The 23,165-nt window shown below is 43.4% G+C and overlaps 3 protein-coding genes across 4 annotated transcripts; all 3 read left to right on the plus strand.

Annotated features, from left to right (window-relative positions):
* The first annotated feature begins 1,904 nt into the window (after positions 1–1,904).
* Positions 1,905–6,360, plus strand: LOC112901039 (protein NUCLEAR FUSION DEFECTIVE 4-like). 2 transcript variants are annotated; one of them, XM_025969855.1, is made up of 3 exons: positions 1,905–2,503; positions 4,372–5,306; positions 5,589–6,360. In XM_025969855.1, exons 1-3 carry the CDS (start codon positions 2,165–2,167, stop codon positions 6,097–6,099), a joined length of 1,785 nt encoding a protein of 594 aa, XP_025825640.1. In that variant the 5' UTR covers positions 1,905–2,164; the 3' UTR covers positions 6,100–6,360. The 2 variants fall into 2 exon arrangements, with proteins under 2 accessions (XP_025825640.1, XP_025825641.1); XM_025969856.1 differs by lacking the exon at positions 1,905–2,503 and adding an exon at positions 2,883–3,804.
* A 3,991-nt stretch (positions 6,361–10,351) lies between these two features.
* Positions 10,352–14,631, plus strand: LOC112901040 (protein NUCLEAR FUSION DEFECTIVE 4-like). Its single transcript, XM_025969857.1, has 3 exons — positions 10,352–11,319; positions 12,526–13,457; positions 13,828–14,631. The coding sequence occupies exons 1-3, from the start codon at positions 10,984–10,986 to the stop codon at positions 14,327–14,329; spliced, it is 1,770 nt and encodes a 589-aa protein (XP_025825642.1). The 5' UTR covers positions 10,352–10,983; the 3' UTR covers positions 14,330–14,631.
* A 1,899-nt stretch (positions 14,632–16,530) lies between these two features.
* LOC112899524 lies at positions 16,531–20,744 on the plus strand. The gene is made up of 2 exons (XM_025968026.1): positions 16,531–16,942; positions 17,771–20,744. The coding sequence occupies exon 2, from the start codon at positions 17,909–17,911 to the stop codon at positions 20,117–20,119; it is 2,211 nt and encodes a 736-aa protein (XP_025823811.1). The 5' UTR covers positions 16,531–16,942; positions 17,771–17,908; the 3' UTR covers positions 20,120–20,744.
* The last annotated feature ends 2,421 nt before the right edge of the window (positions 20,745–23,165 follow it).

The raw sequence follows: 23,165 nt of genomic DNA on the forward strand, positions 1-23,165 counted from the left end.
AGGGGCCTCGCCACGCCCGCCTCATCAATCCATGTCACAATTTCGTTTCAAAAATCACCATCAGGATGGTGAGCAATGTTGCCCCACTTCCCCCGAACTCCATCAATCAGCCGAGCCGCCATCACAGGTCGACCTCACCTCCTTGCTTCACCCGCACGCGAAACCTCTGCTGCCATGTCAGTGAGCCATAGTAGTCGCTTGCGCCATCTTCCAACGATGTCCTGCACCGGATAGCCCAGCCTAGCTGAGCGACCCGTCACGGTCCGTTGCAAGCCAAGTCATCCCACGATGCCGATACCATAAGCGCCGTCCTCCGACGCAGTCCCACGCCGCACTGACCGTTGCCAAGCAACGCCAGCCGCGGCGGTCCGCTGCAAGCAGCCACAACCGACAAACATGCGACAACCTCCGACCGCCACCATAGCCACGAACGCCTCCTCGTGGGCTCAGCAACACCCATCCAGCTTGCCACGCGACGAACTTGCCATCCTCGGTTGAAGCCGACCATGACCGAAGGACCAGCAATACCAAAGTCAGTCAATTCTCCAGAGACGACACCTTCAAGGACGGCATGACGCCAATATTGGAGTTGATTAGGCCCTCCACAATATGAGTGAAGCCCAAAACTATTAACTAGTGCCATATCAGAGAAAAGCTAGAACTACTTTTACAGTTGTAGCTTTCAAGCATCACTCATGGATCCCACAAACTGAAATAGAGAGTGATGCCTCAATGTCCTCGATGTTCTCTTTCCTATTTGAGCATCACTCTTGGAGCACAAATAGGAGGGGCCTTATTCTTCACTGGACTGAATTAGGAAAAAATATTGCTGCAGATCACACCTAAAGTTTTTATTTGTTCGATGTGAGAACGTTTGAGGTCTGATAAAGCATAAAAAATGAAACCTTGTAGGAGCACATCCCCGTTTTCTCCAACTGCTTCCCTGTCCTCTGTCTCTCCTCTCCACTACCTGAATACCCAATCCCCTTTCTCTTACTACTACTTCAGTTCAAAAAGCCATGCATATAACATCCTTATAAGTCGTAACATCCTCGTAAATATTCGCAAAAAAAAAAATCCTCGTAAGTCATAACAGCCAAAAGAGTACGGACTTAGGAAATGTTTACATTTATGATTTTTTGATGTCGTAGTCATACATTCGTTAGGAATTTTTTCGATTCTATCTCTGGACTATAGTTGCAGTTGTCCTTTCCACTTGTTGCCGAAGAAGGCCTCTCGCGTCTTATAATGTTCTTAGTTCCAATTTTTCCTGCAATAGGAATTTCTGTCCTTTGCAACAGAAGTTTTGTAATAGGCAATTTCGTACGTTGTAGCAGGCATTTTTCATTTGTTATGGAGCATGTTTCCACTTTTAAGTTCAATGTTTTTTTCAATATTGTGTATTTGTACATTTGAATTGTGATTTCTTTTTCTTATTTTGAGTCACAATTGTCGAACATTTAGGTAATTCGTAAGGGATTTAAAACTCTAGTGGCAGGGCAGTACCCTCAGGACCCAACCACCAAACGTTTTGTTTCTTTAACAATTATTTCTAGATCAACTAATGTTAGGGCCGCTAGTTACCTTACCAGCTTATCTCAAAGACTTAACATGAAAACGCAAGACAAGCTGGATTGTTAGCCGCAAAAGTTCAAAATTTGGAGAGAGAAAATTAGCCAGAGTTTGTTTCATCTTAAAAAAAGAAAGAAAGAATGCATGTTGGCTCTTCTCCAAAGACACATGCAAAATTAGACAAAGTTTGTTTTATCTTCAAAAAAGAACACATACTGGCTCTTTTCCTGAGACTGATTGAAAGAAAAAAAGTAAGACCATTTGTCTTGGCTGAAAATTGGTACAGTGCATTATTTGCTGAAATGCTACGCTTATATATATGGCCGGGCAACTGAACTTTGCGTGTGAAACACACACCCACACACACCCTCTCTGTCCCATGGGTCTATTCCTGTTTCCCTGTTTGTCTAGCAACGGTGTCTTGCTTCCTCGCTTGCGATTGGAAGACTTTTCTCCTTTCTCCGGCCTGCTCCGAATCTGCATTCGTTCCCCATCGATCTGCAAATCTCCCCAGTGTTTCCCAGATCTCTAGGATCACCAGCAGCACCAAAAAAATCCAGTCTTTGGCCAATCCATCGATCGATATCGCTCGATGGCCGGGAAGCTCAGGGACAGGGTTCGGGCCTTCTCCACGAACCGGTGGCTGGTGTTCGTGGCGGCCATGTGGATGCAGTCCATGGCCGGGACGACGTACATCTTCGGCGCCATCTCGCCGGTGCTCAAGGCGAGGCTCGGCTACGACCAGCGGCAGGTGGCGGCGCTCGGCGTCGCCAAGAACCTCGGCGGCTGCCTGGGCCTCCTCGCCGGCGCGCTCTCGGCCACGCGCCCGGCGTGGGTGCTGCTCCTCACCGGCGCCGCGCAGAACTCCCTCGGCTACGGCTCGCTCTGGCTCGTCGTCACCGGGCGGGCGCCGGCGCTGCCCCTGTGGCTGGTACGGTGAGCTACAATACAACTGGCCTGACGCAACTTGTCGAACCCAAACGTTGGCGTTGCTTTCCGGAGTTACTCCGTGGGACCGTGACTGATGACGCCGAATCTTTTAGGCGAGATTCTACGATTAGCTAGCATGATGCAGGTCTGAATTAACTGAACCTTTAGGCCTAGATTTTTCACACCAGACTTCCAAATTTTTTGGAGTCACCAGGAACTTGCTACTGACAGTAGATGTTGTTATTGATTAGTACGTGCGTGTGAGGTTGCGTGGAGTTATTATCCTTGTGGCTACTAGTAAGGTTGCGAAAGCAAACGACTGAAAGTGATGGCGATTCAGATAGGACAGACCCGTTCGTCTGAACTCTCAAGCCATTTCAAGCCGCTCGTGATCGATCTGCATGATGGAGTATGGTTGGCAAGAAAGGACTTGAAGACGAGCTGTCAACGAGGCAATCCTGTTCCCTGACGAGTCGAGTTGATCAGCCAATCAGGATCAAACGGAGACGGAGTTATTAGCCTGACAGTAGATTGCAATGAAAGATCTCGAAAATGACACCAAGCCTGTGCAGCCGGCTAAAAGTTGCAGTTTTTTTTGTTTGTTTTTTTGAGAACGCTACAAGTTGCAGTTTGAGATGCTAAGATAGTAAGATCGAATGTGCCGGCCGGATTCCGCAAGATCGAGTCGGAGAATGACAATGCCACAAGCATGGTGCAGTCCCATGGTGGATGGATGGGTGAGGCGGAGATGTTCGGTGAGCCTAGTCCACGTAGGACCCTGCTACCATGGCCCACATGCTAGTGAGGCAAAATTGATCCTCTTCCTCGGCGGCCCACCTCAGCTATGGTTCCCCTTCAGCTTCGGTCCTCCATGGATGGTTATGTTCTGCCCCGCGGCGGCGTGGCCTCTGCGACCCTGCTCCACTCCATCCCACTCGACCCCGCGCGCGCGCCCCTCCCTCTACCGCGCTGCATCCGACTCAACCCGCCGGCGCCTCCACTGCCGCTCGGGAGGATCGAGCCTCAGATTCGGCCGACCGGCGGCTCGATCCTACGACCAAGCCTCAGTTTCCGGCGTCGCCTCCACCGCATCGGCCCTGGGCCCTGGCTGTCCCATTCTATTTCTCCCTTCACCCCCCTGCACAATTTTTGTTTCCTATTCGGTTCGGTTTTGCTTCCTGACACCACGGTTCGACTGCTTAATCGTAATGTAGGTTGCTCGGTTTGCTTTTGCCAGGATTTATGCGTGCATCGGACCTGCTCTTTAGTACCTTTACTGTGCCACATTATAAGAGATGGGAGGTAATTGTTGCACATATGGTGCTTAAGTTTTATACGTTTTCCATAGCTGAAAAAAGAGATTAAATATGTTCTGTAAAACTGTATGCGAACTAGTGGATCGACTGTATGCAAGATTATATAAACTGCCTGCCTCCAAAAGCTATGATTTTTTTTTTCTAGCGATGACTGCAAAGTGCTATCAGCTCACAATTTGCTTAACATAATCATTTGCCTGCTTCCAAAGCAACTGAGAATGATGCAGTCCTTCATTTTTGCTTTGCTTGCACTACTGTTTGTTTTCTTGCTTGTATCGCTGCTGCTCCATGAATCTATCTACTTCTCCATTGCGTGTGCTGATGCCTGCCTGAAATTACTTGGTAACACCTTTGTTCGGTTTTAGATCAATTACAGCACTATGTGATCCAGTTGGAAAAGAGCATCCTCAAACACTAAAGTGAACATAGCTGGTGTAGAATGGCTTGGACTCCCTCCCCGTTCAAATGAATGAAATAAAACTATGGAACTCTAATAGTGGTTTGTTTTATTTGCTGTGGCTAACATGTATTATTTAATTGTTTTGTTATGCAGATGTGTGTTATTGTCTTTGTTGGAACAAATGGACAGACATACTTCATCACAGCTTCACTCGTTACAAGCATCCAGAACTTCCCAAAGAGCAGGGGCCCAACAGTGGGCATCCTGAAAGGATTCATGGGCCTAACAAGTGCCATTCTGACACAAGTTTATGCAGTAATACACACGCCAGACCATGCTACGCTTATTTTCTTGATTGCTGTTGGTCCATCGTTGGTTGCCATTGGCCTGATGTTTGTTATTAGGCCTGTTGGAGGTCACAGGCAGGTACGGCCATCCGACAAGAACAGCTTCATGTTTATCTACACCGTTTGCTTGCTCCTTGCCTCGTACCTTGTTGGTATCATGCTAGTCCAAGATTTCCTGGAACCTAGCTATGATGTGGTTGTTTTTCTCACTGTGATTCTGTTCGTCCTTATTATTTCACCAATTGCAATCCCTGTGATCTTGTCGTTAACGTCGGAAAAAGTGGAGCATCCAATGGAAGAGGCTCTCCTATCCGAACCATTGGCAGGAGAGGCAAGCACTTCACAAGAAAAGGAGGATCAACCAGAGGTCTTTTTGAGTGAGGTGGAGGAGGAGAAACCTAAGGACACTGATTCATTACCACCATCTGAAAGGAGGAAAAGGATTGCAGAATTACAGGCCAAGCTAGTGGAAGCAGCAGCAAGGGGCGGGGTTAGAATCAAAAGGAGACCACACAGAGGAGACAACTTCACCCTGATGCAGGCATTTGTGAAGGCTGATTTTTGGCTTATTTGGCTATCGCTTTTGCTTGGGTCAGGATCAGGGCTGACAGTCATCGATAACCTGGGTCAGATGAGCCAGGCTAGTGGTTTCAAAAATGCACATATCTTTGTGTCATTGATGAGCATATGGAACTTCCTTGGTCGTGTTGGAGGTGGCTACTTTTCTGAGATCATTGTCAGGTATCAACACTACATCTACCATTCACTTCATCTCAGGAAATAGATTACAATCAGATCTTTGTTCGTGTTTTCCATTTTTAAGTTTAGGTATACGGTTCAGATACTCGTCTAGGATACACTTGTATTTTAACTTCTGGAGTTTGCTTTTAGATAATTAGAAAATTTGTTGTTATATATTTAGCTTATCTACTATCTATTATGTTTTGTTTAGACACCTCAAGTTTTAAGACTTGTTTTTTGTTTATGTCTGTTCTAATCCTGACTGGGTATTCTTTTAATCAGGGAGCGTACATACCCAAGGCACATAGCATTGACATTTGCTCAGATCGTGATGGCTGCTGGGCATTTCCTTTTTGCGATGGCTTGGCCTGGAACAATGTACATTGCAAGCTTGCTGGTTGGACTCGGATATGGAGCTCACTGGGCTATTGTGCCAGCTGCTGTCTCTGAACTTTTCGGTGTAAAACACTTTGGTGCTATGTACAATTTTCTCATACTAGCAAACCCCACAGGATCGCTCATCTTCTCCGGTCTAATTGTCAGTAACCTCTATGAGTATGAAGCTGAGAAACAAGGTCAACAACATCAGATATCAGCATTGATGTCTCCGCGATCGCTTCACAACATGAGCTTTCTTGCAGATGGACCACTGAAGTGTGAAGGGCCTGCTTGCTTCTTTGTCAGCTCTCTGATTTTGTCGGTGTTCTGTGTAATTGGAGCTGGCTTGAGCCTCCTCGTTGTTCACAGGACTAAACGGGTTTATGCTCGCCTCTATAGTTCTGTCCGGACATGAGAATCTCCATGGATGGAAATGTTCAAATCCTCCTATTCTTGTTCATGTACTGTACATTCTTGCGTGCATATACACAAAGATAAGTTGATCTGTAAATTCTCAAATCTTTTCGGAGCTTTTATTGTAAAAGTAGCTAGTTTGAAGTGAAAAATACATCCCATGTGACATGGGACTATGGATTCCGACACTTGCTGTCCTGCAAATACATTTCCCTATTTTGGGCATCCTGCCAAGGATTATTTACTTAGATGATTACCTGTATATTCATCTCAGCTTTACATTCTTAGCTTGGTTGCAATGTTTTGCTTTCGATGATTCTGCCAAAGCTGAAAATTTAAGCTGTTGTTCGTTATAGTTTCTTCCTTGCCAAGTTGCCATACATGAACTTGTTACCAGAATTGTTACCAGGATGTTGCTTCTTGCACAGCTTCCCTTTACGCTTTGTTATAGATGGCAACATCCTTTCCCCTTTTGGAACAACAGGCTCAATAGTGAGGATACATGAGCTGCAAAGTTGTGGCCTGGCATGTCAGCTACGGAGAACCTCCAGTCTTGTACAAATTTTGTTTTCAGAGCTTGATTATACCAGGTATGCATACTCAATCTGATCTTAACTCTATGCTAAGACTGGATAAAATCATTTGGTAGTTCCAGATGATCCTATCTCTTGATATTTTCTTAGCTTCTGAATTTAAAATGTAATCCAAAGTGATTTTCCTAGACATTTGAGTGATAAATTAGCTTCTCTCCATTTGCTGTAGAAGCTAATCCAAAGATCCAGCTGCTAGCTGCTGCTGTAAAAGAAATAATAAGTTCTCTTTTCTGCACTCATGGTTCAGATAATCTCCTGCATTTTTCTTGCACCCATGTTTTAGTCCTGTGCGAGCACGAATTCCTTTCCCCTATTGGATGCGGCCTCAAGGGTATCAATCTCCAGCAAGCTTTGTTTCCAAACCATGTAATGTTTTGAACATCTTGCACTATGTTATAGTTCCATTGATGAAGTGTAAATTTCCAAAAAAAAATAGAGCACATATTTTTTCCTTGCTTTTTCAATATCCGCATATACTTAAACTTCATTTTTTAATAGAGTGCCTTTTTCATCCACTTGGAGCCTATTAAAAGCCACTTTTTTCTACTATTTCGTGCATTATCTGGTCTAGGTTCCGACCCTGTAACCTCTTACCTAGTGACTGAGTCTATGAAATCGGCACATGTCTTTCTTTTCTTCTGTTATTATTATTTCTTTTTTGTTTTTGCCTAAATAAGTATGGTTGGTTATGACACACTCATGTACTATACGCCTATAGAACTAGTCATTATTATTCGTTGTGTTTTATTTTGTCAATTTGATCTAATGCCTATCAGGTTACAGATAAGGTGCCCACGACCAAAGGCAAAGGGCATCTTAAAGAAAATATAATTTATTTATCAGCATTGTAAAACCTGCAAATTGACAGGCTAGAACAAGATAATATCATTGTCGGTCCGAAAAGGACATGACAAAAAAAAACAATGGCCGCCTTAATCTTTTTCCCTCATTTCCTAACAAATTTGTATCATAGCTGGTACTCGGCGTCTCTATCATATGAACTGATATTTTGTAGCTTCTTTATGGAGAAGAAGAATCACGTGGATGTTTCTGAACTTAATCACCACGTCAAACCCATACGCACCAAACAAGTTGTTGTTTCCTGTCATCTGTACATACGTGCATGAGATTTTTAATGATTTTGAGTTTGTCACGGTCTTAAAATTTTCTCCCGAAATTGATGTCACTCCTTTTCAAGGTTAGGAGGATCTGGACACCATTCTAACCACACTAAAACACTTTTTTGGTGCGCAAATTTATTTTCGCACTCTCTAATGGGCATATGTACAGGAAACTAGTTAGATGGTGCCAAATACTCACAAGAAAAAGAAAAACAAGGCAACAAGTTTGGCTGCAAAATGCAGAATTAACAATAGTTTATTTCTCTTCTTTTTTTGATAAAAGATGTGTTTTCTCTAGGATCAAGCACATGTTGGGGCACCTGATGGGCTCTTTTTGATGACTCACAAGGAATAGATATAACAATAATTTTCTTTCTATGTAAGATCAAATTTCTCCTCTTTATGAAAGAGCACATGTCAGGATAACTAGAGGGTTTTGTCAAGGAAATAAAACATGGAAGCTGGCTTGGATATGTAAAATGTATAACTAACAAAATCTTTTTCTATTTCGGACTTATTTGTTCTCTTTATGAAAGGTCACATCACATGCTAGCTCTTCTCAAAGACTCCAAAGGGTGTTAAAAATAAAGAACAAGGCAGATGGCCTGGCTGCAAATTGCTGAGAGCCAAAGATACACTCATTGGACAATTTCTCTTGTTTGTTTATCGTTGTTGATATGGACAACGAACTAAGGTAGTAAAATAACACTTATCTTGACCCCATAATAGTATAAGACAGTAGATCGGGAGTCCTGTTTGAGATGGAGTGATGATCTGATAAGCATCCCATGTATCTGATCACAAGACAGGGTTCAACTAGCTAACTACATAAGATGAATATATATAGGTTTCCTGAGATAGTACAAAAAAATTGTTTATACTTAAACATATCATTAGACAACAACCAACAGCAAGTGGCGTTTGATTCAAAGAATCACCTCATTAAGTTGGAGTGGGTTTGACCATATGGTGACTAATCTAGTGATGTTAGCCCCTAAAGGTGACTCTGCATCCTTATATATAGCAAGGATCCATGCACAGTATGTTAGCCCCTTGGATCCCTTTTATTTGAAGTATTCCAACTTCTGCCATCAAACTATGTAAAGTTTAGTAATTGATATTGATACCATAATAATTATTGAGCTTTAGTTATGCAAAGAGTATAATATTACATTTATCTTTAGCATATGTGATTTTCTGAGGTGTGATAAATTACTAGTACGTGTCAATATAATATAAATTACTTTTCAAAGATGGGAAAATACTATAACACTGATTAAATGAAAAAATGGAATAAAGAGATTATCGATATATGCCAGCTTTGATGATCTTTGCCTCTTTAGTTTGGGCAAGTCTACCCTTCCTCTCATCCTTCTCATCGGGTTCTTCCAACCCTAACCATACCACATCTGAAAGAAAGACATAAGGGGGGAAAAAACAAGCATCATCTTGCTCCTCTTTGAGTCACCATAGCGGAGCTCGAGCACCTAACAAGTGTGCGTCAATACATAGTGACCACCAAAAGACATATGGGTTTTTGTCCACAACACGACACGGCGATGGGCCCCACCAAGCTCTAGCGTGGAGGAGTGTGTGTCTAGTTCTTACTTACGTGTTAGTGGTGTTTTCTTTATATATACACTTCCAAGTTATAAATAATTCTTAGAAATTTTCGAGGTGTGGACGAGGACGTATTTATCCTATGTCTACGTGAAAGAAATTATCAGGACTTTTTCTCTTTTTCAAGCATATTTGGTGCAATTAGCGACCTGCTTTCCTCAAAGACTCATAAAGAAAATAGAGCCACCGGCTTTGGTGTAAATGGTAGAATTAACAACAATAATTCGACTCTCTTTGTAAAAGAGCGCATGCTAGGGCAACTAGTTTGCTAATAACATGAAAAGGCAGGCAAAGCATCTAGTTGTTGTAGAATGCAGTTAACAACAGCATGGTTTTCTTTCTTCCTTAATTTTCAGAAGATTTGTTTTCTTGCTAAATTGAAAGCACACGTGAGGGCAATTAGTTCTCTCCTCGTCTTTCCATCTGTCGTCCTCTGGCTTGTTGCTTTTGTCGCAGTCATGGGTCTTGGGTTACACACTTCTCACACATGCTAGTACAAATCTACATCATCTGCATTGGCAATCGGAAGTGCTGCTTCAAATATTTGTGTGGTTATAGATGCCGAGATATTTCCATTGTCCATGCATGTTCACTTTAATACCCATGAAAGGGGCTGCACCTGTTAGTAAGTTGTAATAAGTGGAAATAATGCTAAAATAAATCTAAAATTACTCTCTAGAAATAGAAGAACCCAACCAAACCGGAGAGAAATAATAGAATCCTTACCAAACGACTAGGGATAGGGAGATAAAACCAGAAATGTTTCTCGGTTATACCAGGAAGAAAAAAAACTATTTCTCAAAAGAATCAGAATCTCTTCTTCTTCGAAAACATTTTTCTTCCTGAAACCAAATCTTGTTATTTTCAGGGAAAAAAAAACTCCTGACAAACAAGGTTGAGTGCGCCTACGCCTGTCGTATAAATATCTGGTGGATCCAGGCATCGCGTGGACCGAGACCGGCACCCTGCTCCTCGCTCATCATTGATCCCTGTTTGTTCAGTAGGGGGTTGTCCTTCCTGTCCGGCTGTCACCAACCCCTCCTCCTATTGCGTCGCTATCCGACTGCGTGGAACGGTGGAAGCGATCATCTCTCATCAGGGATATCCATCAACGTTCTTCATTACATTTCGTTTAGGTGCCTCATCTTCTTCTTCTTACCTTCCTTTTGCGGAATTTCAGCAACCGGTTTTTCGCGTTCAGGCCTGTAAAGCTCTGTCCTTTCCAATGCCCATCATCTCTGTCTCGATTGTTTACACCTGACAATCAGAGCCCTCTCTTTTCCAGCGGATTAATCTTTCCTTTTGCGCTAAAGCAGCCCAGAGTCAGCATTGCTCGTTCATAAGCCTCCTCCCTGCAGCTCTAGTCTGTCGGGGCAGCATTTAGCTCCGCCCGCAGCAATCGAAAGCCTCATCCTGACCTCGGCGTCGAATCCGAACCGTTTCCAATCAGTTCACCAATCCCCCTGGTGCTCTCGAGCTCAAGGATAGAGGGCCTCACTCCAATTCCGGCCCCAAAATCCGATCTTTGCTGGTGATTCCTTGGCCGCCCCGATGGGGAAGTTCGGGGACAGGCTGCGCGCCTTCTCCACGAACCGGTGGCTGGTGTTCGTCGCCGCAATGTGGCTTCAGTCCATGGCCGGCATCGGCTACCTCTTCGGCGCCATCTCGCCGGTGGTCAAGGCGGCCCTCGGGTACAACCAGCGCCAGTTGGCCGCGCTCGGCGTCGCCAAGGACCTCGGCGACTGCGTCGGCTTCTTCGCCGGCTCGCTCTCGGCCGTGCTGCCGTCGTGGGCGATGCTGCTCATCGGCGCGGCGCAGAACTTCCTCGGGTACGGCTGGCTCTGGCTCATCGTCACCAGGCAGGTGCCGGCGCTGCCCCTCTGGATGGTGAGTTCCTTTTTTTCATTCAAAATAACGTGGTGAGTTCTTCTTGGCTTGCTTGTTGATGAAATGGGAGTTTCTTGTTCGATTCATGCGTTGTTCATATTATGAACCATAGAGCTGTTTTGTTTTGTTTTTAGGAGGAATTATTCAAGGTTTTTTAGAACAGAATTTTTCAATATAGTAATGCTAGTGTTATGAAGTCTGAAGAGGAGATTAGTTACTAAATTACAGCACGTCAGCACAAGTTATCAATTCTGGTTACCAAATTGTTCTGTTCTGCGGCGACAAAAATTCGATCTGTTTCCTCTCAGTTAAATAAGGAGTAAGCGTTCTATTTTTATTGTGGGCTGTTCATTTGTTTTTGGAATCGCAAAGAAAGCGGGCCTAAGATGGGAACTTACCATTAAAATAAAAGTATAGATGGATTGGATCAGTGGATGAATGTTGCGTGGAGGCCAGATCATAGATCAGATCAAGTGTTACAATGAATTTTCTAAGCATGGTTTGCTTATGATTTTTTTTTACACCAAGCACATGAGTGTACGGCTGGACAAAATTGATGGCATATTCGTTTTTAGTGTTCATATGTAGGCTGTCTCTGTCAGTTATACTGTCTCATGTGCATCGTGTGTATGTTTTTTTCCTTCCAGTTGTGTGACCACTAACCACATCCTGATAAATTCTAAATTATCTAGGTTGGAAGCAACTGATTCCTCCCTTTTCTCAATTACAAATCTTATCTCATCATGAAGAATAGTGCCATGGAGTTTCCATTTTTGGATTCAGAACCACCTGTTTGTATGTAACTATATAGCAGATGATCTGCTATTTTTTCTCTCCTGCTTGTTGTCAAAATAGCAAGTTTTAGTGGTTTACTTTCTGAACGCAGCTTAGTGTGTTACTGTGTGTGTTTATCCAAGTTGCATAACTGTTTCCATCTTTTATCTGCATCTTAGATATACAAATCTATCTACTTTTGTATTGCATGTGGTCATGTTCGCGGTATATAGTGCTTCTCATATTGAAATTGACAGAAAAAGCACACTTTTTGATATAAGACACAAATACCATTGCCATTGATGTCTTGAGAATATGTGGAGGACGTGACAAATGTTCTACTTTCTGCTAACAATATTATGAAACTTTGACTAGTATGTTGGTTTTATTTGCTGCAGCTAATGTGTAATGTTCCACTTCTTTTTTATTCAGATGTGTGTTCTTATCTTTGTTGGAACCAATGGAGAGACATACTTCAACACAACTGCACTTGTTACATGCATTCAGAACTTCCCAAAGAGCAGAGGTCCAACAGTGGGCATTATGAAAGGATTTGCGGGCCTTTGCAGTGCGATCTTGACACAACTGTATGCAGTAATGCACACACCAGACCATGCCACACTTGTCTTCATGGTTGCAGTCGGTCCATCACTGGTTGCCATTGGCCTGATGTTTATTATTAGGCCTGTTGGAGGTCACCGCCAGGTGCGTCCATCCGACAAGAACAGCTTCTTGTTCATCTACACTATCTGCTTGCTCCTCGCCTCATATCTTGTTGGCGTCATGCTAGTCCAAGATTTCATGCAACTGAGCGACAATATGGTTAATTTTCTCACTGTGATCCTACTCATACTTCTTATTTTACCGATCGCAATCCCTGTGACCTTGACATTATCACCAAAAGCGCAACATCCAACTGAAGAGGCTCTCCTTTCTGAACCATCAAAAGGAGAGACAAGCACTTCGCAAGAGAAAGAGGATCAACCAGAGGTCATTTTAAGTGAGGTGGAAGAGGAGAAACCTAAGGACATTGATTCGTTACCTCCATCCGAAAGAAGAAAGAGGATTGCGGAGTTGCAGACCAAGTTAGTGCAAGCTGCAGCAAGGGGTGGGGTTAGAATCCGGAGGCAACCACACCGAGGGGAAAACTTTACCCTGATGCAAGCATGGGTGAAAGCTGATTTTTGGCTTATTTGGTTCTCGCTCCTGCTTGGATCAGGATCAGGGCTGACAGTGATAGATAATCTGGGTCAGATGAGCCAGTCTGTAGGGTTCAAAGACCCACATATTTTCGTGTCATTGACAAGCATATGGAATTTCCTTGGTCGTGTTGGAGGAGGCTACTTCTCTGAGATTATTGTCAGGTATCAACACAGAGTCATCCTCCCTATGTTCACTATTTGTCATGGGAAACTGTGTCTGCTACTGTTGTTTGGCATTGGAATTTTTTTCACTACAATTGAAAAGATTTTTTTTTTATTTTTTTAACTCTAGGTTGATGTGTTTTACTTGCGTTCAGTTATCTGGAATTCTGGATACATGTATGTTCATAACATTATAGGTTTGCTTCACAGTAGCAGCTTTAGATAAATTGCAATTTCTTCTACTACTTTCGGTTATATAGTTCACCATATAACTATTATATTGGTATTATAAAGCTTGAGTCCCTTTGCGCTTATCAAGTTTCAAAATTTTGTTTAGTCTTAGTATCTTGATTGCTGTTCGTCTAATCAGGGAGCACACATACCCAAGGCACGTAGCACTGGCAATCGCTCAGATCCTAATGGCTGCTGGGCATTTCCTCTTCGCAATGGCTTGGCCTGGAACTATGTACATTGGGACCTTCCTGGTTGGACTCGGCTACGGAGCTCATTGGGCTATTGTGCCAGCTGCTGTCTCTGAACTTTTTGGTGTAAAACACTTCGGTGCAATGTACAATTTCCTCACAGTAGCAAACCCCGCAGGGTCACTCGTTTTCTCAGGGCTTATTGCTAGTAACCTATATGACTCTGAAGCTGAGAAACAAGCACAGCAACATCATATGGCAGCACCAAGATTGCTTCACAACATGGGTTTGCTTGTAGATGGACCACTGAAATGTGAGGGTTCTGTTTGCTTCTTTGTGAGCTCACTGATTATGTCAGCATTCTGTGTTGTCGGAGCTGGTTTGAGCCTCATTATTGTTCAGAGAACAAAACGAGTTTATGCTCACCTCTATCGTTCTGTCCGCACATGAAACTTCAATGGAAAGGAGATGTTGAATCTTCCTATCATTGATCCGTGTACCATATCTTTTTGCATGTATGTGGTCATATGTACACAACATTAAAGTTTGCCTGTATATTCCCAAATCATTTCAGAGGTTGTAACCCTTGAACTGATGTTTCCTAGTGGAAATTTACATGTCCTATGCATCAGATAGCCAGGGTGTGGTTCATGCTTGGACCATGAATTCTGATACTTGTAGTCCTGTAATAAATACTTTTTTGCTCAGATGAAATTCTATATATTTATCTGCGGATGGTTTTTGAGCTGTAACTTTTCCTTATGTGCATGATTCAACCTTCCTTGATTCTGCAAAAGCATAAAGTCTTTTTTTGCTATTTTGTAGTTTTCCCTCTTGCAATGCATCAACTTGTTATTAGTAATTGTTTCTTCCTACATACCTTTCCCTGTATGCTCTTGTTCTAGATAAACTGTGCTTTGGGACAATAGACTGCACAGACAAGAATCAGGACTCCGATCTGAAAGATTGTGTCGTTGACTATCAGTTTGGACTTTGGACTGACGGGAGCACCTTTGCTCTTGTCGGATTTTGTTGGTTGGAGCTTCAAATTTACTAGGTATGTACAGTCACTCTGATCTTGGTTCCCGTCTAAAGCTCGATCACACAATGGGCTCAGTTCCAATGCATTTGCAATCTATAGCCGTTGCTTGCCGCTGCTGAACATTGCCATCTTTGCTACAGCAACCTGAGAAACACCTACTACTTTGCCATTTACTCTGACTGCAAAGTGATGATTCCTAGTATCTTATTTTGTTTTCTAATATTCGTAGCATATGTTCCCAAGCGATACTTGTGTGAGAATACCTGAGTGATATATCTTCCTATTCAGCTAAAGGATTAATGAGTTATCCACCTGCTCTCCATTTGATGCCTAGAATCCAAGCTGGTTCTACGACTGTAAACTATAATATTAAGATTCAGCCTCTGCTACTAAATGCCAAACAACTGAATTCTTGGACCGGATGAGGGGAACCTATTTGCTCAGTTCTATTTCTCTACAGACTACAGCCTTATATTAGGTCACTGACATCTCTGAATCAACTCCTACATTTCTCTTGAGCGCCTGTTTTGGCCTTTGGGTGTCCCATCAGCAATCTTTCCAGCTCCAAACTCTTCATGCACACTTCACTAGGGGCAATAAGATCAGCATCTTGCTTCTGCAGGTTTGTTACAGCAACAGCACATGATTACAGCCCTCACCAGCTGTTTCGTTCTAGGTTGTACTGCGCTCAGCTACTTCTGAAGTGTGATCGTAATTAACGTTCTGTTACAGACTCTAGGTAGCTGGAGATCTTCAAGCTAACCCTTATGTTTCTCCAGATCATCTGCTGCCTTCTGGAACACTCAAAGACTGCAGTTCATTGCAAGTTCCTGTGGCAAACCCTCATGTTCTTTACTTTGCAGGCTCAAATAATACATAGTGTCACATATGAACAGTTGCAGGATCACTCCGTTTGTGAATGTTGTTATTACACTGACAGAAGAAGTGTCAGCAGTGTCAGTACTAGCCCTAGATATTTTGTGATAGTGCTGTCTCTTTATTATTGCATTTTCATTTCTCTGATACCAGTACAGGAAAAAAAACATAAAGTGCTGGTGAGTGATGATGTAGAGAGGGAATGCTTAAAGACTAGTAACAAGGGGAGTGGGACCCACACTGGGGGAAAAGGGTTCTCACACACAGGCATATGTACACAAGGTATCTTCGGTGGAGGAAAAAAAAACTAGGGTTAGAAGAACCTTTTTGTGGCTGGTGGTTGTGATTTTAACCCTAAGCATTATTGCATGGGAAATCCCTGAAATGTCCCTGGCATCTGGTTGCTCTAACACCAGAACTAGGTTACCCACTGATGTGATTTTACACAAATAGCCCCTAATAAAGGGTCACGCACACGCGTATACGACTTGTATATCACATACCTGTACGCAAGCAAATTACCTCATGAGTGCCTTTGTATGTGCGAGCATGTGGGGCCCGCATGAAGGACAGCAGAGCCATTTCCTATAGTGGAGTACCCCTGTGGTGGCCTAAATCTCCAGCTGAAAACGGAAATTAGTCCCCTAATCCCCAAATTAAATTCAGCAACCATATAAATATTGGTTGCTCTACTATTTTTGTGAACGATAGAGCTCTTCCCAGGAAACAGAAAAAGTTGAAATCCCTCCCAAGAAAGCCCCTGATTAGGGCTGAACCCTGTGTTTGGGTCGGCACTGTTACCGGATTTAATTTGGGGCGCGGAATAGGGGCAAAGTTTGAAACTTTTGGAGCAAACGAAATCCAGAGCTGGAATAATTTATTTCCCTTTTTACAGGACACACACATGACCTGACCTACTCTTTTTCTACTCCTACTGCAGCTGCTGCTACATGACCCTTCTCAGCACATTGCCATTGTGTATTGCGAAATTTTGGAGGCTTTGACTAAAAAAGCTTCGTTTTTTCGAGCTTCCTCCTCCTCCCCCGAAATAAAATTCGGGGGCCCAAAAAATTCGCAATTTTGGGGGCGCTCGTGGCCGCCGCTCCGCTCGAATTCGCGCGCCTCCCGGAGCCGATCCCGTGCGGGTGAGTCCCCACTCGATCCCTCTCGCTGTCAGCTTCCCGTCGAGGTGCGTCTCGCCGCCGGCCGCCGCCTGGCGCGGCAGATCTGGCGGCCGCCTAGGGTTTGGGCCCGGTTCCGCCGGGGAGCTCCCGATTCGTGGCCTCCGGGGTCGGGGCCGCTGCTGGGTTGGTTTCTTGAGGCTGCGGATCACGCGGATCGAGGCTTTTCTTGGCTCGATTCGAGGTGGGTTTGGGGGTGCTCGTGAGCTGGTTTGGGGGCCCCTCCTGGGGACTTGGTTTGTTCATTTCGCTGGGGGGTTTTGAGCTGTTTTTGTGGGTGTGGTTCGAGATTCTGTAGGTTTTATGGAGAAAGCGTGGATCTTTCGCTCTGTTTACTGATGTGAAAGGCCCAATCTTCATCTTGGGCGTTCTTTTTAGGTAGTTGGTTTGGCGTTAGCTCTTGATCTGCTAATAGCAGCTGCAGATCAAGAGTGAGAAGTGCAGTTGGGGCCCTGAGGAGTTTGAAGTTAGTGGTGTAGTGGATCTCGGTGCATGCTCCAAACAAAGTAGTTTTGTCTGAGCTGAACTTCGTACTGTGCAATGTCAGTTCTCCAAGAATTGGGACTGTAGATAGTATGATTTAAGTGAAGTGCTCGCTTATACTATGCTTTAATTCCTGATATGATTAGTTCATACTTGGTAGCTCTCATTTCTGGGGCCTCTTTAGTGCTTCGTTACATGCTCTCAGTTCAGTGGATCGTTATGTTTCGTAGTATGCTGTTATGTTGATTGTTCTTTTCTTTTGATCCTACCGTCGAGATTTCTAACCTGGCTGGCTGTACTTCATTGCAGGCCATGGAAATGAAGATTCAATTCCTCTCTGTGGTTCAATGAGGAGCTGTGCATGCTTAACTCTTGTCCAGTTGTTACTCTTGGGGTTCACTGCTCCCACTCAAATTAGTCTGTTTGACAACGAACTCAAAGGTGCACATGAGTGAGGAGTACAATATGGATGAGGCCCTGAAAGCCAAAGGTGTTGCTGAGAACAAGTTCCGTGACCATGACATTAGGGGTGCTCGGAAGTACGCAATCAAGGCTCAGACTCTCTGCCCGTCGCTTGAAGGCATATCTCAGATGGTGTCCACGCTAGAAGTTCATCTTGCAGCTGAGTCCAAGATTGATGGAGAGTGTGACTGGTACCGGATATTGTCTCTAGGTGCCTTTGCAGATGAAGAGGAAGTGAAGAAGCAGTATAGGAGGCTAGCTCTGCTGTTGCACCCCGACAAGAATAAGTCAATTGGTGCTGAGGAGGCCTTCAAACTGATCTCTGAGGCATGGGGTGTGTTGTCTGATAATGGCAGGAAGATGCTTTACGATGAGAAGAGGAGAAATCATTCTGTTGTCAACGTAACCAATGGCATCTATACTTATGATAAGAAGGCAAATAAGAGAGCTCGAAAGAATGCCGCTGCTGCAGCTGCCGCAGCAGCAGCATCAGCAGCAGCCGCAGCTGAGGCTACTACTCGTCCTGTTGGGGCCGATACATTCTGGACATCCTGCAACCGCTGTCGGATGCAGTATGAGTATTTAAGAATTTATCTTAACCATAACCTACTGTGCCCAAACTGCCATCATGCATTCTTGGCGGTGGAGACTGGATTCCCTTGCAATGGAAGCAGTTCGTCATTCTCCTGGTCAACCAAGCAGCAGCCACAGCAGAACCACAATTCCACCAAGCATTCATATGGCTCAACAAGCAGGACTTCTAGCATCCCAGGGACAGGAAATGGGGGGTACCAGCAAGATAATACTTATGATTCCTACAACAATCAAAGCTTCCAGTGGAATCATTACTCCAAGACAGCGCCTGCAGCTGGTACTAATGTTTATAGTACACAGGCCTCAGAGAAACAGAGAAGAAAGAATGATGAGAGCTACAGCTACAACTATTCTGCAAGTGGCAACACGTATGTCCATGAGAAAACTGCTTCAAGGCGTGGTCGCTTCTCAAAGCGGAGAAGGCATAATTATGATGGTTACACTGCAATGGATTATGGCGGCGATAACAAAGAAACAGTTGCTGCAAGCACAGAACCCACTGCTGCTTTCACTGATGTGGGACGGGTCAATGGTACTTCGGTGGAAAGGTTCAGATCTGCAGTGAGTGGAAGAAGAGCTAATATTCTGGGTGAGATTGCCCAGATTGATACTCGAGGTCTACTTCTTGAGAAAGCCAAGGCAGCTCTCCGTGTAAAATTGCAAGAGTTGAACATCTCATCTTCTTCACGGTTTGCAGAGAAAAGAAGATCAGAAGGAAAGCTACATCCTTGTGACAATAACATTAAGCTCAACGGTGTCCTCTCTGACAAACCTGGCAAGGGAGTCAAGCTATGCAACTCAAGAAATGTTGACATCCAAGTGCCTGGTACGGATGACACTAATCCAGAGCAGAGGCGTGTGCCTGTGTCCATTGATGTCCCGGACCCCGACTTCCATGATTTTGACAAAGATCGAACAGAAAGAGCTTTTGATAGTGATCAAGTATGGGCTACATATGACAGCGAGGATGGCATGCCTCGTCTATATGTAATGGTTCAGAAAGTTCTGTCAATGAGGCCTTTCAGGATCCGCATGAGTTTTCTCAACTCCAAGTCCAATATTGAACTGGCACCTATAAACTGGGTTTCCTCTGGTTTCCAAAAGACATGTGGTGATTTCAGGGTTGGTAGATATCAAGTCACTGAAACAGTCAACATATTTTCACACAAAGTCAACTGGACTAAAGGTCCCCGTGGGATAATCAGGATTGTTCCTCAGAAAGGGGATACATGGGCTTTGTACCGGAACTGGTCCCCTGATTGGAATGAGCTTACGCCTGATGATGTGATATATAAGTATGAGATAGTAGAGGTTATTGATGATTTCACCGAGGAGCAAGGGCTTACTGTCATCCCATTGCTGAAAGTTGCCGGTTTCAAAGCTGTCTTCCATAGACACGTGGATCCCAAGGAGGTCAGGAGGATACCGAAGGAAGAGCTGTTCCGGTTCTCACATCGAGTTCCTTCTCGTCTTCTGACCGGTGACGAGGGCAACAATGCCCCGAAAGGTTGTCATGAGCTGGACCCTGCTGCTACTCCGGTTGATCTTCTTAAGGTTATTACAGAGGTCAAGGAAGATGCGGCGTCGCAGACTGCTAAATAGGTGGTGGCAACTCTGAAAACTGAAGATAGCTAGCTGGATGTCTGAATTGTCAGATCACACTTAATTAGTGACAACGTGCCAGCACCCGATGGTCTCTAAAGCTCTACCGCGTCATCTTATTTTTGGCTGATGACTTGGACAATACTGCCAAGACAAGCAGCTTATGTTACGGACTTCTGACCCTTTTAATTCTTAGGCATTTCTGACATTTGATTACCACTACACAAACGCCACATAGATTAAATGGTCATTGGAGGAGGCCTCTTGCGGCATTGGTGAGGCGGTTAGTCGGCAGAAGGTAGGAGCCTCATGACTTCAGTGAAGGCGTTACTTGTTTGTATCTGTAAGGCGACGGTATGCGCTGCATACGGAGCCGAGTTTGAGTCTTGAGGGAAAGAGCTGCTAGGCTTGCCCATGTACCCTGCATTCGTGTACCTGTTTTACTTATGATGTTGAATTCCCTTTAATCCTATAGTAATTCGTCGCCATGATGTTGGACCTGATAATTGTAGACTCTGATTGAACTCGGGTAAGCGATTCGGAAAATTTAGTGCTATATCTAGCGGTGCATGCCTCTGGAAAATTTAATGCTATATCTAGCGGTGGATGCTTCTGCCTTTGATCTTGTACTGTTGGTTTGGCTGTGTACCTGAATTACTTGGATTTGATGGATTGGTTGGTTCATTCAGAGATGAGATCTTTGTGCCGATGCACATGCTGTATCCAACCAAGCATGTAGTAAGCTCCTGGCATCATGTGCTGCAGCAAATATCCAAGTAGGTGCTCACTGTTCAGTACTTTGCGATTTCTGCTGTTCATTAGGTGGTGGCAAACGAAAAAGGTGGGAGAGGACAGGGAAAAGAAAACAGGATTGGGCATGAATAAACTGATGCATTGTCTCAAGAATTAATCCAGCTGACGGTACAGGAGCTGCTGAGGCTGATGAATCCACATGGGGGTAGAACAACAACAACAGGGGCGATCAGTGACCCGCATTCTGGAAACACTAATGGTCGGTCTTATCCGTATGCCCCTCCCTCGAGACCTGATTGTGGCCACAAATATTTGGCAGATGAGCATATTGTTCGTTGAACATAAAAAAAGGTGGCCATCAGCGTGCGTTGATAAATTCTCCATTCTCTCTTTAAGAAACAAAAATAAAAAGGAAACATAAAGGAAGGATAGGAAGTGTGTCCCTTTGTGCGGACAGCGGTGCTGTACGAGATTGAGAGAGGCAGCGTGAGTGAGACTGGATGATGATTGATGAGAGAGCACCATGGTCAGGCAAGCAGCACCCTCCAAGGCCACTTTCTGCACCTCATCGCGGTGTGCTCGTCCTTCGGCTGGTTAGGGACTCTTAGGGGTGAAATCGGTATGTTATCTGTCTGTCTATCCGACTGAAGGGATTTGGAGGTTAAATGGAATAGCCGTATCCGTATTTGATATTCAATATCTGTACCGTATTGGTATCCTAATACCCAAGTGGGATTCATGATATGTGAATAGGATAGACTAGAAAGGCCCGCGGTTTTGCCGCGTGGCGCCCGTATCCCGCGTCGTAGTATTGTAGTTGATGCCAATTTTAGTTTATGCATGTAGTTGTTGTTGTATATAGGTAAATATAAAAAAATTTAAGCAACATAGTTAAGATAAATTCATCGTTACATTATTTTCGCATAGGTGTCATGATCTGCCTGTTGTTGCATTTGGTATATATTTTGAGCATTTTATTATTGTGACGCTATTATTTAAGTAGTATATTATTTTGGATATCGAAATGGAGGTATGGCATTTGCTGCTGCATTTATTGTGGTGAAAGAAGGGGTAAAATAATTTATTAGGGAGGGTAGAGCATAATTAGTCAGATACTTAATGTATTTATGAAATCATGAGGCAATTAATAGATATGATATTTTTTAAAGAAGTAGCGGTTATATTTAAATATATCGTGTTATCATGGAGGTCGCATGAGAAGCTATAGAAGAACGGTAGTACAATATTATATTTTTAGCAAAATAAGATGTTATGTTGAACGAATTACAAAAATATTTTGAATTTACAATTTTGTTATGTAGCAAAACTTTAGATTTTAAAATTTTGAGCAATTTTTTGTATTTGAAATTTTTCTAGAAGCGTTTCGAATTTGAAATTTTACTATATAGTAAAGATGTATATTTTGAAATTCTAAGCAACTTTTGTATTGATTATTTTATGATTTGAAGATGTTCTGGTGTCCAAATTTTAGATACAACGGGTCGTATGTAAGTATTTGTGCAAAGGAATTGCGAAAATATTTTGAATTTTAAATTTTACTCTATAATAAAGTTGTAGTTTTTAAATTTTAGATCAAGTTTTATATTGAATAAGTTTTGATTCCAACGTGTTTTGGTGTTCAAATTGTACGTATGATGTCGCTCGTGTAGAAATAATGAATGTAACGGGTTGTGATTTGATTTAATTGAAGTACGAGGGTTTTTCTAAAAGCTTTACTGAGAGAGAACCATTATGGCGGGTTGATTCAAAAAAAATGCAAGGTTTTATTTGAAAATGTTCCTAAACTTGGAAGGTCGGACTATGGGTTGATTTTGAAAAAAGTTGAGGGCTTTTTTACAAAATTACCTGAGAGGTCGAGAGTTTTTTCGCAAAGTGACCGGGAATCGTAAGATCCGGGCCGTCCGCTCGATCGGATGGCCAGGAATTGGCCGTGACGTAGCCACGCTGGTTGGCTCTCTTTTGAGATATCAATATTCAGCACATTTAACAATATCATATCGAAATCCGAATTCGAGTAAAAATAAATATATATGTATTCATTTATGTATATATCCGTTTGTATCCTATCAGTTTTCATCCCTAGCAATGGGTACCGGAAGTCCACCTCCAAATGGTAGTCTTTTTTATTATATTTAGAACCACTTATATACAGATACACCATACCATTGAGAATAATTAGCTAAAACTGAGTATCTATGCTCAGTCAAAGACTAAATTATGAGCGTATAGGTTTTACCATAGGAATCAATCAACTGAGTATGCTCCATTTGCA

The sequence above is a fragment of the Panicum hallii genome, chromosome 7, assembly GCF_002211085.1.
Source record: "Panicum hallii strain FIL2 chromosome 7, PHallii_v3.1, whole genome shotgun sequence".
Taxonomy (NCBI): domain Eukaryota; kingdom Viridiplantae; phylum Streptophyta; class Magnoliopsida; order Poales; family Poaceae; genus Panicum; species Panicum hallii.

Coding starts and splice junctions, on each gene's coding strand:
- LOC112901039 (XM_025969855.1), top strand. CDS start 2,165: ATGGCCGGGAAGCTCAGGGACAGGGTTCGGGCCTTCTCCACGAACCGG. Junction 2,504..4,371: donor CGGCGCTGCCCCTGTGGCTG/GTACGGTGAGCT, acceptor TTTGTTATGCAG/ATGTGTGTTATTGTCTTTGT. Junction 5,307..5,588: donor TTTTCTGAGATCATTGTCAG/GTATCAACACTA, acceptor TCTTTTAATCAG/GGAGCGTACATACCCAAGGC.
- LOC112899524 (XM_025968026.1), top strand. CDS start 17,909: ATGAGTGAGGAGTACAATATGGATGAGGCCCTGAAAGCCAAAGGTGTT.
- LOC112901040 (XM_025969857.1), top strand. CDS start 10,984: ATGGGGAAGTTCGGGGACAGGCTGCGCGCCTTCTCCACGAACCGGTGG. Junction 11,320..12,525: donor CGGCGCTGCCCCTCTGGATG/GTGAGTTCCTTT, acceptor TTTTTTATTCAG/ATGTGTGTTCTTATCTTTGT. Junction 13,458..13,827: donor TTCTCTGAGATTATTGTCAG/GTATCAACACAG, acceptor TCGTCTAATCAG/GGAGCACACATACCCAAGGC.